At 36.9% G+C, this 15826-nt stretch overlaps 1 protein-coding gene and 1 long non-coding RNA gene across 2 annotated transcripts; both read left to right on the forward strand.

Moving 5' to 3' along the window:
* Nucleotides 1-423: 423 nt before the first annotated feature.
* LOC308706055 (uncharacterized protein) lies at nucleotides 424-4443 on the forward strand (the record flags this gene model as incomplete). Its single annotated transcript, XM_081391441.1, has 6 exons — nucleotides 424-749; nucleotides 1604-2017; nucleotides 2092-2192; nucleotides 2295-2404; nucleotides 3070-3365; nucleotides 3897-4443. Exons 2-6 carry the CDS (start codon nucleotides 1926-1928, stop codon nucleotides 4441-4443), a joined length of 1146 nt encoding a protein of 381 aa, XP_081247567.1. The 5' UTR covers nucleotides 424-749; nucleotides 1604-1925.
* Nucleotides 4444-5853: 1410 nt separating this feature from the next.
* Nucleotides 5854-6468, forward strand: LOC308705166. The gene is made up of 3 exons (XR_014031882.1): nucleotides 5854-5927; nucleotides 6080-6218; nucleotides 6352-6468. It is a non-coding gene; the product is annotated as an uncharacterized lncRNA (long non-coding RNA).
* Nucleotides 6469-15826: the final 9358 nt, after the last annotated feature.

Consider the following 15826-nt stretch of genomic DNA (forward strand, 5'->3'; position numbering starts at 1 on the left):
TCGTTTTGGCCATTTATTTAGACAACAGCGTTTTGGGGGCCTGAAAACGCAAGCTTTTGAAAACGATACCATTATCGTGCCTATATAAACATCAAAAATGCAAAGTTGTGAAACCGTTGACGTCACGTGCATACATATTACATGTTCAGTCTATGTTACAAACTGCTCTAAGACAAGAAGGTTGAGATCCAAATGCAACTTTTAATAATGGGGCAATCCTGACACGTAATCCTATGTACAGGCAACAGGTCAAAACAGGTAGGCAGTCCAAACAAACAAAAGGATGGGAACAAGGCAAAGGCAGGCAGAGTGTCCAAAAACCGAAATACATGGAACCAGAGAAATGCTCTGAAATGCAGCGCAACAACATACAAGAATTCACAGGGAATTCATTAAATAGGCTGGGACTGAAGGTAATGAGACACAGGTGGATGCAATCAGGGATGAGTCCGTGGCATCGTGGATTAACTTGTCCTGGAGCGGATGGTTAAGCCCATAACAGAAAAAGTAGATGAGAGCACAATCTGGCAGTTCAGAAACATTTGCAATGTCCAGGAAAATATGAATGTGCTCTTCGAGGGTGCGGTTACCTTGGCGCATGTGGACTAACTCAACTGCTGGATCCATATTGGCAAAGTCTTCTATTACGAACTGCTCTGAGACAAAAAGGTTGAGATCCAAATGTAGCTTTTAATAATGGGGCAATCCAGACACAGAATCCAATGTACAGGCGACAGGTCAAAACACAGGTAGGCAATACAAACAAATCACAAGGTTGGGGAAAAAGGCAAACGGGTAATCCCAGGGCAGACAGAGAGTCCAAAAACCAAAATACATGGAACCAGCGAAATGCAGCACAACAACATACAAGACTTCACAGGGAATGAATGAGTGTACATGGTTTAAATAGGATGAGACTGACAAGGTAATGAGACACAGGTGGATGCAATCAGGGGTGAGTCCGGGCAGTGAGTTATGGGAAATGTAGTTTGTGAGGGAATGACAATTAGTCTGATGTGGAGTGCCCTCTGGTGGCTCTCAAGGGCATTCCAGCTGGTGACCGTAACACTATAACTACTTGCCTGGCATGAATGTTTTCATTCATTTTCGTGGATCCGTGTGAACTGGGATCATTTTGACAACGTTGTCATCTGTACACGAAAAACGCGAAGGAAAAACTTTTCAGTTTTTAGTATACATCGTTGTAGTGTAAACGTACCCTTAATACGCGTGTCTAAATTGGCAAAATCATGGGTGACCATAACTACTAAATTTTGTTTTTAAAAAAATATGCAAATGTTCATGGCAATTGTATTATTGAATCGTCTAAATGAGCAATTGCTGCTTGGACTCTGATCCTGCGTACACATTTATTATTAATGTAAATAGGATAAAATGTTTATTAGAAAATAAAAAGACACTTTACAAATACAGTGGGCCTCAAATGTCTAGTAGTGAAATACTGCTATTTAGATTTTTTTTATTATTTATTATTGTATTTTGTAAATTGTACATTTTGTTTAAGATACATGTGTTCAGTAGGATTTGTATATGCTGGAAGCCGCATACTGAATGTTAATCTTTTTTTCTTAATTTATTGCAGTGCACACAGCAGCATCATGTTGCCTGGAGCAAACAAGCACAGTGCTAACAACAGCCAACAGACCAGGCAACACAATCCCATCCTCTGTTCCATTCAGCTGCTGAAGAGCCCACACAGATCTTTCCCTGCTTTCTCCGCTAGCTCAGTTGAATTGGAGCGGTCTGTACCATCATTTGGCCCTCCCAATCTATAAACACATTTCAGATGACTTCAGGAAGGGTGTCTTAAATGAAAAGTATTATGTTTGGACATCATCTTGGCTGCTGCATATATCTTGGTTTCATTTATAAGGATATTGAGGGAAAACTTGGAATCCAGGAAGATGGCTGCATTGTTCTGGGACTTGGATTGCGCTACAACTCCTCCACAGACACCACACTTCAGTTCTGAGTTCAGGCATACCAGCCTTGTGAGGTGAGATTTAATCTTTTACCATATTTGATAATCATTACAATTTGACCTGGTGAAAATTACCTCATCTTTTTCAGTTCCTATGATCGTTCACCCATGCAAAACAGCTTAGATTGGCCTTCAAGTGAGCAAGTGGAGTTCACAAGATTAAACCGCTCCAGAACTAAAGACAATACAGGTCTGATAGCAGGTTCTGAGTGCTTTTATTGGTGATAAGATTAAGTCAGTATTTCATTTCACTTAGGGCAACTTGCCTCTGCAATTTCATCATATATTTCAGAAGGAGAATGGCATATGGTAACAGCCACTCGCTCATTGCTTGGTAGGGAAAGAGGCCAGAGGGATTGTCTGCAGGATCAGCAGAAAGCCACTTACAACAGCTTGCCAAGAGTGAGTTTGAAATCTATGTTTTATGTGATGTGATGTTTTTTGTTATGTTATGTTGTTGTATGTTATGTTATATTTTATAACATAAAACATATAAAAAAATAACAAAACATATAACAAAAAACAATATAACAAATAGCCTAACATATGTTGTTTTTTGTTATGTTATGTTTTTTGTTTTATGTTGTTTTTTGAATTGTTATGTTATATATTATGTTTTTATTTTGTTATATTATTATTATTATTGTTTTTTGTTTTATGTTGTTTTTTGTTATATATGTTCTTTGTTTTATGTTATGTTTTTGTTTTATGTACTAATGTTGTGTTATGTTATGTTTTTGTTATATGTTATGTTACGGTTTTGTTATGTTATGTTTTTTGTTGTGTTATGTTATGTGATGTTTTATGTTATATGTTATGTTTTTTGTTATGTTATGTTTTTGTTATATGTTATGTTATGTCATATGTTTTGGAATGAAGTAAAAATTCCCATAAAATTAAAATGTGAAAAATGTGTGAGTGAAATTACTTTATTACTGTTTACCATTACTTTTGAATCTTGACAATCAAAGGACACAGCACTTGAAAGATAAGTAACAAATCAGCTAATTTGGGCCATTTTCTTAATGACAATTTATCATTAACCAATATTTTTTTTTGTTTCGTAGGCACATTTTCTCCAGCCAAATAGAGAATCAAGTGCTTTTTCACCCTATGCTAATGACTTCTGGTTGAATGGTAAAGATGCCAAGAACAATGCTGAGCCCCTCAGAAACAGCCGTAGGCAGCACCCGCTGACACAGCCGGGCTTCTACAGCCCAAAAGTACAACGATCAAAGCACTGGGAAGCTGCACAATCCACAAAAAAGTCTTTAAAAGGATCTTCTTCCACAAACAACTTGAAGGAGTTCTGTGCTCTCTCGTTGCCCCTTCCTTGCTCCAAAACTTCTGTACTCAAAGCCAGGTGAGATCCATAAATCTTGTCAAAATGAATGATTATATAATGTTTTATAAAATTCCTGATGAAAGGGCAATATTAAACCAGTATGAATTCCTATGATGGCTCACAATGGGTTTTTAATCCAGGACACAACTATTGATTCAATACTTGTAATATTCTTGCGCCTCCGGACCCCTCCTTCCCAGCTTCCACCCATGAGATCCCACGGGGGAGGGGTGGGACAGTCAGTAAAAAGTGGGCCATTCCCACCACATTGTATAGAGTTGTTCCCTGACCCTAAATTCAGTCTACACCTTCCAGTCACCATCTGTCGCTAGAGTTCTGAGTCTGATTTTCTGTATTGCTGTAAATGAACAATGTCACAGAGAAAAAAAGGACATTCGAAATAGAATTAAATCACTTTTACATTTTTAAAATGGCTCTGTCTTTATGCTTGCAGTCCTTTTGCAATGTATGCACTGCTTACCTCATTCTTTGTTTTTATGTTTCTACAATATGTGTGTGTCTGTGGTCTTTTTGTTTTATTTTTGCCAGCCCTTTGTTTTCCAAACCGCAAGAGGTTAAAACTTCCGTGGTGAAAAAGCCTCCTTTGATGAGAGCTGTGGTTTCTCAGTCTTCACCAACCTCAAATCAACCCGGCAAAGAGCACTTCAGCCAACTCCAGCCAAGAGAGGACCATCTCATCAAGAACCAGGACTGCATTTTGTTCAATCTGCAGAAACCCAATATAAAACCTCCCAGAAATGACCAACTTGCGTGGAGGCAGAGCCAGAATTCATTCCCTGAGGATACTTCTACCAAGAATTATTATTCTATTAACACACAACATCTCTTCCCTGGACGACAGTCTAGAGCAGACCAGCCAGCGACGTTTTGTCCAAAACTGGAAAAGGCAAGTCATGAGGGTGTTGACACTGGCATTAAACCATCTCAAGGTGACCCTGACCGGTCATGTCAACTTCAAGCCAGCCAGACTCAACCTGACTGCAGCCCAAAACAAAAGAAGATACAGTACGAGTACGCACTGCATAGAGAAACCGGTGGTGTCAGAATCAGTGACCACAACCATATAAAACGGTAAGCAGATATCTTTATGGGATATATACTTAATATTTTTTAATGTACCATTATCATAACAATAGCTTATAGTATTGTATAGTAGTGTAGCAATTATTACGCTTTACAATAAGGTTTATTTTGTCAGCATACGTTATTACACAGCTCTCTGAAATACTTAATTTTAATTGTCGTCTATGATAACCAGAGGTGGACAGTAACGAATTACATTTACTTGAGTTCACTTTTTGAGGATCTGTACTTTACTTGAGTATTATTTTATCTGGAAACGTATGACTTTAACTTCACTAAATCTGAAAGACAAATATCATACTTTTCACTCCAATACATTTCTACTAAGGTCCTCCAAAGTCGTTATATGTAGCAGCTTTGAAAGTCAGTGGAGGATTTTTTGAACACTGATCAGTTGATGGCAAAATGTAAGAAGACGGTTCCTCTGCGTAGTGCTATGCCATGGCCATACTTAAAAAGTATGTTTCAGTTTTTTGAAAAGATTAAAGATTAATTTTGTTTAAAATGTCTGCTTTGCTTGCCTAAAACGAACCAAATCAGAGTCGTCTGAGTATTTAAATCAGTTCATGGTAGTCGTACGCTAGCATGTAAGATGGAGCATCACTGACTGGCTTAAACCAGCATGATGGCACAGCGTGCATTTATACAAAAATGCAACAATAATAAAACAATGCGTTGACAGCATCTGTGTGTGAGAGACATTATTACATTTTTGCATTTTTGGAGCTCTCTGGTGTGCTGACTTCTCATCAAACATCCAGGGAGGCCCCAATAAATGTATGATGAAAATAAATCTAAAAATAAAAATGTACAACATTACCAGAGGTACATATCAGCTTTGTGAGGAGGGCCTTCAAATATTGCATTTTAGTCAAAAAGTTTGAGAATCACTGGTCTAGAGGCACATTTTATAAAAGTTACACTTATTTTAACTTGAGTGCTGCTTTTTTAGAACAATGTATCATGTGTGAGACTGCAAAATATGCAAGCGCAATAGTCAAAGACGTCCACATAACGCGTTTAGAAAAAAACAAAGAAAATGCAGTGTAGTGGAATGCAAAAACACATTCTGTGTGAATAGCCCCTTATTCGTCTTTTTTAGACGTTGTACGGATAATAAAATAATTTCAACTCAGATCAATATTTAATGTCCAAGGTGTGCTTTATCTTTTAATTAATTAATGCTGTAAAAAATTTTATTGTACCTAATTCTTTGACTAATGATAAACCTTATTGTAAAGTGTTGCCCACAAAACAAAAAGAATCAGTAATTTGTGATTTTATTAGCAGTTGGCTTAACATATATTTCTCAGTCAGGTGGATGTGAACTCAAAGAATGTGTTTGGTAAGCCTCGAGTGATCGCATCTCTGCGAGCAGCATGTTCCCCGCGACCCGTTCGCAAGAGCACAGTGGTGGAGGACTTGAAAAAACTCATTGTGATGGATGACACAGAGAACGGCGCTCAGGGTCATTCAGTACGTTATGTATTCGGCTCACATTCAGTAGCATGACCCTAAACACCCTGACAGCCTAGGACAATAATGTGGAAAAAGCAGGTATTGTTCTGCTGAGCATTGGCATGTGAGCAGTGTTGTAATGTTGCAATGTGTGTACTGTCTCTTTCTAGTCATCACCTCAACAAAACGAGGCAGGGCTTTGCAGAAGTTTATGCGCCAGTCCGTCGCTATTCGGTCCTGCTCTGCGATCATACCAAGAGACTCCAACGCTCACACCTGTCCATTTCCACCTGCAAACACGTCAAACAGGCAAGATTAAAATTATATTTATTGTACTGTTGCGGTTTATCAATTGCTCTTCAACTAGTATTACCTTGTCTTGAAGAGATCTTTGGAGGATCTTTATGGTATACAATAGCACTCACTGGTTGTTTTGTCCTAGGATGTGGGGAATTGCCTGAGCAGACTGAATCTGACTTTTGGGACAGAGACCAACATCCTGATCCTCAACTCATGCCCCTGCCAAGCACAGCCTATGATCTTGACTGGAACAGTCTAGTTCAAGCAGCCCATGAGTATGAGAGTAAGTATCAAAGTATAAATGAATATGTTGAGTTAAGATTGTTCAACATACAGTGGTCCCAAACGTTTTTGACACTTATAAATGTAAAAAAAAGTCCATTGCATTAGATATAAAATATCAAATCATTTGTCATGTGCAAACAAATAATGCTAAAGCTTTTCTCAGTATTAATGAAGTGGATGTGTGAAGTAAGTTTCCTTCAAGTGATATTTATATTAATTTGTGATATTACTTCAGTGCAACAGTTCAGTAAACAAGAAGTCAAATACGGAGTATTGTGACGTATATCCGCATGAAACGGCTTCTCGAACAAGAGAAAATGTAGGGCGAGACTTGATTTTATCCATCGGTCCAATTGATTAGATGGTTCCCAGACAGCAATATAGTGTCGCCCAGATCCGGCCCACATCTGGTACGAGTGGAATCCACATGTCCCGTTTCAGCGGAGCTAGTTCCCGAATTTTTTTTTTTCATTCAGGTTTCCCATAAGGATTTTAAAATAGTCTTTGTTAAAGAGTCATAAGTTATGAACCAAGCCAATCAGCTACGAGGTGAATCACAACACTACAAACTTAGATTTAAAAAGTTTTTGAAAATCCGACAAAAAGACAAAGGTACAAGACTGTGTACTTAACGGTTTTAGTGCAAAAAAACTACAATCCCACGAAGCACTGTGAACAGCATAATCGAATTAAAAACAATGGAGATATATAAAACTAATAATTTACAAGATTATTGCAAAATATGCATATATATATATACAAACATTTAAGTATTTTGAGAATCTCATTCGCAGTGCTTCATGGGAGTGGGCGGAGCTAAAGAGCTATTTTGGAGCATGTTGCTTTTTTTTCCACTCTCTGGTTGGTGTAATTTTCTGCACAGTGTCATGGGTAATGCAGTTTTTCCTCTAGGAATTCTGTTAATATAAGATGTAATAATGTGGACTGACAGCTTCAGCAGAAGCAAATACAATGGATTAACAACCTCTTAGCTCAGAGGAGGTCTGTCTTTAAAGGTTTGTAAGTTATCTTTCAAAATCAATTTCCTTATGGAGAAAATTAATTTTGTTAGAATGAGTTTTTACTTCCGGCACCCGACTGTTGCTGTGATCTCATTTGAGCGACATTTTGTCCTGCGCCAGTGGAGAAGAGATGAGATGATGTTGTTGCAAGGGAGGGGAAGTTATTTTGCTTAAAGGTTACGAAGCCACATGAATTAAAAAAATAATAATAATTATGTGAACAGATAAATCATTTTTAATAAATACTGCACCATTCCTGCACAAAACATATGGTGACTCATAATTTTCATAATTTGTTTAATGCAATGACATACTATTATTAGTAGTAGGATTAGCATTAAAATGAATGACTCCATGGTTATGATATTTTTACAGCACAAAGGATGGCAAGCCTTTTGTCAGAAATGAGTCCTGTATCAAGCAGGCCAGATACACCATCCAATGAAACCTACAAGATCCACCATTCCAGTGCTTATTGCAGTGGAGAAGATACGGAGTGAGTGGAGCATATTTTCTAATCTTAATTTTAAAACCAGTAAACAGCTATTGAGGGTAAGTTCTTTCTTTGAATAATACACTGCATGAGTATCAATGGACTTGCATGGTTATTTTTAGCAGTGACGTATTCATTGACTTCCCCGACCAACTCTCTCACCTGGAAGGGATGCTTAGGCGACTGAGTACCGACCTGCTGAAGGTGAGGCTTATTTAGCGGTTAATAAATGAGAAAGGTGTGAAATATGTGCTCTCATAGAGGACAAACTGGTTCATTAGCACGATGTATTCCTCTGTCCTCTGATTCAGGAGAAGAGAGACAAGGTGGGACTACTGGCAGAAGTGTTGAAGCTTCGTATTAGCAACCAGCATCTGAGAGAAGAGTCCTTCAGTGCAGTTGCACAATTACACAAAATCAGCAACATTTTAAACACACCACCTGAAGGGGAGGAGTAATTCAGGGTTGGAAGCAAAGACTACAAATCTGGATATAGGCAGACTTTTTTTTCTTATTGATTTGGGAGGTAAAATCTGCAGAATGGATTTAAAATGTTAAAATGCATTAAATGGAGCCACTGGTACCTCAGGGTTTCTGCAGGTTTCATGAATGTAAATTTAAGACTAAGTAAAGGAAATTTAAGGAATAAATTGAAGGGAACACAATATGTCAATATGAGAAACACAATGAGCAACACTTCTGAGTTTGAAAATACAACTTAAGACAGATATCCATTACTTTTTTAATCATTTTACAAAAAAGGTAAGGTTTTCAACCAATATGGACATAACTTTTACTGTATCTTCTCATCACACTGCAAAAAAGTGGTGTTCTTTCTTAGTATACTGTATTTGTCTTGTTTTCCAGTGCAATTGTCTCAAACACGAGCAGACCGTTTGCGCTCAGGAGACGCATTCAGCCCTTATATGTAAATAGCGAATCCGCCATTGCGTGAACGCAACTGGCTTTTAAAGGAAATGGCAGATGAGACTCTGATTGGTTAATTTCACGTTATGCCCAAAACACACCCATTACTCATTAAGAGAATAGAGACAACCATTTTAGACCATGCGCTGCACGCGCCGAGCATTTTTCACGTCGTTAAGCTAGCAAAAGTGAATTTGGTCACGCCCTAAGTGCACTTGCGCCCTGCGCTTTAGACCGTGCGCTTAGATCCTTAAAATAGGGCCCAAAGACTTTCTGCTCTGATTTATGGCCTTAATTTGTGTAAAGGCGAATGAAGCCCTGCAGCAATCCTGTAACTGAAAGCTTAAACAAATTAGCCAGAATATTTAATAAACACACACATTAAGGGGCAGAGGGTATGTAGAAATGAACATTGAATGACAATGTTCCAGTTCTTCTGATGCAGGTTTTATGTTTGAAAGCCACAGAAAAGCCAAACAAACTGAACTCAGTCGAGGTTTAATAACAGCACAGTATGTACAAACCAGAACAACTTTCATAAGGTTGATAACTCTCTTGGGAAGCATTACAGATCCCCTAAGGCTTCTTAGAGAATAATTAGGTAATGGCTGTAAAAAAAGCTATAAAACGGTTTGATATAAAACATTATAATAAATATATAAATATATATATACAAAGATAGATACTTAACAATTGTCATGTATTATAAATATGTAATAAAAGACAGAATATGCTTTGTCAAACAATGTAAAGTCACAATGAAAAATGCTGAAAACAGCATATAAAAACACTGAAAATGTAAATATGCTCTGTGATGGTTAAAAACATTAGAACAATAAAAAATACACTTAACACAATAAATAAGTTATTTTAAAATGCCTGAGATGTAATTGTGTTAAGTCACAACAGTGATTAACCTTAAAAAAAACTGTATCGAACTATAAAACGCAGTTGTTTAAAGACCAGTTTAAAGATCAGTTTGGCTTGCCTTTCTTAGACCGTTCAAGCATATGTTCAGTGCAGTGGGTAACTGAGGTGTGAAGACCTTCATTTGACAGCTTTATACACTTCTCTGTAGGCCAGTAACATGTGCAGTGGACTGGGCACAGAGCGTTCTGCCTTCATTTCTGTCTCGTGTTCTTGATCGCGCACATTGCGGTTCTGCTGCCGACTGAAGCTCCAGGCTTTCAGGCTAAAATGGATAGAGGTTTATATGAAATTGCAATGCAACAGATTAACCTGTATGAAGTTTGGAGAATTCAGAGAGCCTACCAGTACAAACGTCTCTCCCTCTTGGGCAAGATGTGCCAGAGATTGGCTAACTCTTTGGTGACTGTAGTGGATGGCATGCCAGGATAGGATCTGTTTCCCAATAATATCAACACTGTGTGTCATTAAAGGATTATATATTCAAATATATTTCGGTTGGTCTAATAGTAGTATTCACACCTGATATATAATTTTCTGTTCATTCGGCAGAACATAATGAAGCCATTCACACATTTCTTCTTAGGGATTGGCTGCGTTGTACCACGTCCTGCTCTTGAAGTGCGCCTGCGTCTTCTTCCTCTTTTCAGAGGAATGAGTTGTTCAGGGGTCTCATCTTCAGAACTTTTGTTCCCTTCCTCAGTCTTCAAGGACAGATAGTTGCCATTTCCAGCACTCATGAGAGTCTGCCAATTTGAAATACAGACAAGATACGATGAATAGAGAGCTCACTGTAAAACAATATCTCATTTAACTAACATACAATGGGGTCCAAAATTCCACTAGTAAAAATGCTTCTATTTAGCAGTTTTCTAATTACAATTGTGTCCAATTTTATCCTATTTTCAGCGTGAAGTTTTTGCAGCCTGTACAAAGACAAATGATCAATGGCACAAAGTTGCTTATTTGCAGTGCAGAATCTTTTATTAATCTATTCATTTTTTTCATTGTATCATGTGTAACGTTTCTAGATTTTACACTTTTGAAAATCCTGTTTTCTGTGTGAAACTGTTTAACCCCCAGAGACCCAAGCTTGTTGACAATGTATTATTTAATTATTTATTTTTGTCAACATTAAACATGTCTTGAGGATACCAATAGTTAACAAACCATTGGAAAAATATTGCAATTTCAACACTAATTTTTGGATACAGTAAGTGAAAGTTTTGATAAACTTATTTGATGTATTTCAACCAGATAGTCATTAAAATTTAAAATAAATTCACTATTTACACACAACTATATCAAACTTGTAACAAGCTCCAAAAACACCTGCATTTTTTGTACCCTTCTTTGAACAGGCTCCATTATATGAGAACTATATTAAAAAGTTTCACCCGTTATGCACATTGTTGCATTTTTGCTACACTTAGAATGGTCTCATATTAATGTACGTTCAAAATTTCAGGGTATGTTAGCCTTTTCGCTTCACTACACACTGTTATGTGTAGTTTTTATCCATATAAAGTTATGTATTATTTAATTGCATTACATACATGTTACAAATCTGCTAAGCTGTGTCTCTGACCCCAGATTTTCATAGTTGACCCCACTGTATATACAGGCAACAAAGGATCACAAAGTTTGGCCTTACTGAGTCATTTGCAAAACTGCCATGCAAACTGGGACTATTTAAGATGGTAGATTCTGGGGTGACCCACACGTCCTCGAATAATGCTGTTATGGTAAAAAAAATATTGGTCAGTCAGCATTCCAGCAACACTGTCTTGTTTGTAATTTCACACTGTCAGTAATGTGCACATTTGGCTCTAAGTACGGTGGCCGAGAGAGCTCAACACGCAGCAACTGAAGAGAACAACTGTAAATACTCACAACGCAACCAAATACAGAAACGCGCCACAAATAGCACAGACCACAATGGAAATATTTCAAGGAGACCCTAACAAGTGAGGAACCTGGCTAGGACATGATTATTGCTCAATGTCTACTTGTCATTGGTGTTGTCAATGACCTGAAAGGAGAGTTTTTTATTTATCATCCTGATCGTATGTGCATTGTATTTGCAGCGCGTTTCTGTATTTGGTTGCTTTGTGAGTATTTGCAGCACATGTATTTTTTCTATTTGCATGTGTTTTCTTCAGTTGCAGTGCGTTGAGCTCCCTCGGCCACCGTATCTAAGCCTCCATTAAATTGTACAAAGTATATTATTCATAAAACAACTAATGCATCAATTTCATAAATAGTATACAAGCTAGTCTATGATAGTATATATAATGTAGATTTAATAATATGTGTGAAGGCCTGTATGGCTCATCTTTACTTTGTAGCACTTCTCGCCCTTCGGGATGGAGAGAACGGCTGAGACCTTGAGAAGGAGACGTGAGCAGAGAGGGGTTGAGGATCAGGCTGTCAGCTTCCCACAGGGGTGGCCGCAGAGGCAGTACTGGTGTTTTTGGCAGCGTGGGGCTAAAAGGAAAATGCATTTTCCAAGCATCTGGAAAAGCTCCAAGCATGGGGTCTTTAAGAAGAATTCCTGATCTGAAGATTTAGTAAAACATAAAAACGGGTTACAAGCTTGTACACAGGTACATCTTAAATGGATAGTTCACGCAAAAATGTACTTTACTCGCCCTCAAATTGTTCCAAACCTGTATGAATTTCTTTCTTCTGCTGAACACAAAAGAAGATATTTTGAAGAATGTCGGTTAGAGCTGATGCCTCGTTGACTTCCAAAGTATTTTTTCCCCATACTATGGAAGTCAAGGGGGTCCATTAACAATTTTAGAACCCATATTCTTCAAAATATCTTCTTTTGTGTTCAACAGAACAAAGAAATACATATTGGCTTAGAACAACTTGAGGGTAAGTAAAGAATTTTCGGAATTTGACTGTTCATTTTTTGGTGATCTATCAATTTAAGATGTAATATCTCTGCTATTCACAAATATAAATTAAATATCCAATATACAAACCCTGATGGAGGTGTATTCAACAACTCTCTCCCTGGGCTTCCATCCTCACTTCCTGTTTGGTCTTCACAGATACTACAGTTACATTCTATCTCAGTGCTCCCTGATAACAAAAAATATTCCCAGGTATCATTTATGTTTAAGTATGTGGATTACTAACACCAAAAAGAAAAAAAGATTTTTTTCACCTGTATTGTAAGAGGAAGTTGTGGAGTTGGAGTCTATGGAGCTTTGTGATGGCTGGCTATCATCAACAGACCACGACTCTTTGTCTTCTGCAGATAGGACCTCTGATGAATCGCTTTGTCCGTCACACACCAGCTGGAGTTCTTGCTCCTCAACAGCATTTATGATAAATCTCTCAGAGTCTTTGCTCAGAGGGCCCCTTTTTTTGTCACTCAATTGTACTGTTTATACATTTAAACATAGTGTAAGTGAAAATAAATACCATTTTGTATAATATAATATAAGATTTTTACTTTCTTTAATATCTTATTCTTTAAAAACATATACTTTACCTGTATACTTGTTTATGCCACTGTAGGTGTACATTTTCTTGGCTTTTAGGAATTGTGGTGGTGTGCTCGATAATGGAGTGTCCTCGTTCTCTGACTCTGCAGACACACACAGGTCATAGACTTTAGTCAATATCACATGCCCCCTTCCATATTTCAAAACAAATGCATAAAAATCCTTGAATTGAGCATAAATAATAAAGCAACTTACTTTTCCCATTGTTTTTGGGGAGACAGTGTGGGGGAACATGACTCTTTAGACTATGAATGTGGCTGTGGTGGAAGTCAACGCACTGCAGCATGTTTATCATGGTCTCCTGTGGACACAAAACAGAGTCAATAACATTGTTTTATCATTATTTTTAACTATATGTATTAAAGTCATTCATGCCATGTAACAAATTGAAAAGTATATTTTATTATGTTTGACTTACTGGTGTTAGCGCCTACAAAAAGTATTATGCTCCACATATAGCGCCTTACAATCAGTGTTGGGTGAAATGCATTACTATGTAATTAATTAACCCTTGAAAAAATAAAGTATGAATTACTCTTAATTTAATTAGTTACTTCTGATGTAATTGCATTAAATTGTGTATAGACTATAGAACAATTCTACATAAAACAATAGTGGATTTGACATCAAACTTTAAATGTTAAAATGTATGTTTTAATGTAACCTTCTACATTTAAATACTTTTTGTCAGTTCAAGAATAATTTATACAGTTTTATATTATTTATTTGGAAGAATTAAAAGAGCAGTTTGATGTCCATCCTTGTATTGTTCAACTGATCGAGGTTGATATGGATATAGAAAGCAATGAGCAATAATAAGTAATGCAATAATTTGTAGGTAGAGTAATTAGTACAGTAATCTAGTTACAATGTTGAAGATGTAATTAGTAACTAACTACTAATTACTTTTTAGACTAACTTACTCTACACTGCTTACAATAAGCACCATATCTCATTCTTAATTCTACAAAATAATTCTCTGATAATAATATAGTTTTGAGAATTTGAAACAATTACATTTAAAATAATCCTCATTTTATCACAGCTGACTATCAATGTGTTTCGCGCTTTATTTAAAGCTATATTATTTTAAAATAGACCCTATGCTGTTAGCTTGTAAATAGGTTAGCATAATTCTTTGATCACTGATACGTCTCTTTTATTTACATGTTTTATTCTTTTTAATGGATTCATATTTTCTTGTGTAGATGTAGTTGCCTTACCTGAATTTTACTCTTCGGAGTCTAAAAATGCCACAGTATTCAGTAAATTAAATCTCCACCAACATAGAACTTCTTAAAATGACATTGGAAAAGAAAAGAGCCAATCAGCTTCAGCGCTCACGCGGATTGGCTAACGAGAAGTATCAGGCTTTCTCCAATAGGTCCTTTACACAGACCTCGTGACAATTGGTTACTGGGCTGCTTAGCAATAAACGCTTTTATAAAATTTAAAACCTGAGTGTATCTTTTTAAATGTTAAAATACCATTAAAATGAAAAATGAAATCATACTGATTTCCTTACAAAAACGTGAAAACCCTGACTCGCTATACATGGGTTTCTCGGCGACGTCATCACTGCTTGCGCACGCAACCAGGAGGCAATAGACCCGCGGTCTTCGTATCGGAGTAAAGGGTGGCTAGTAGCATAGTGGTGGTGTTGTCTCTAAGTCAAAATGCAAAGAAGTTGTTGCGTAATTTATTTATATGCAGGCCTATCTGTTGTGTTTTATCTGCTCATTTAAATTATACATGTTGCAAGTAATTCCAAATTTAGGCAAATGGAAGAGTGGGACAGAAGAAGGAAGTATGTTATAGGCTATTCTTTCTATTCATAATTTGACGAGCTGCACATGACCACATAGCACGTAGTTGTATGCATCAATGGATTTGTACGCTCTAATCATTTATTTTGTATACACACTTGGTGTCTGAATAAGATAATTATATAGCCTATATCAGGCCATACAATTGCTGGCCACTATTTGTCATCCGCAATCCAAAGATCGTCATGTATTGCGTAGGGATCCGGCAAGATCTCACCATTGCTGAGAGTAAGTTTTTTAATATAATCGCCACGGTCGGAGGTACTAAGGCTACATAATCCATCGTCAAATCTTTGATTTACACTAATGTAACGTTATATGTGCAGTCATGAAATGCTGCAGGTCGTAAAGTAACGTAACGTAAACAAGGTTAACTTATATAAAAGCAAATGCTGCACTGCTAACATTACATTACTAACTTAGTCTAACATGATAATTCATACATGCATCACAGTATGTCCGGATTCGTAAACAGTTGGACGTTTTACATATGTTATAATAATATGAAACACAAACAAACAGATCCAACTCTGAAATTGCAGTTTATTATTAAGTCAACAAGAAATTACAAACAATGGGAAATCTACGTTAATTACAATATCTTTACAGAATTCGG

This window comes from Scardinius erythrophthalmus (genome assembly GCF_964197995.2).
Source record: "Scardinius erythrophthalmus genome assembly, chromosome: 17".
NCBI classification, from domain to species: Eukaryota; Metazoa; Chordata; class Actinopteri; order Cypriniformes; family Leuciscidae; genus Scardinius; species Scardinius erythrophthalmus.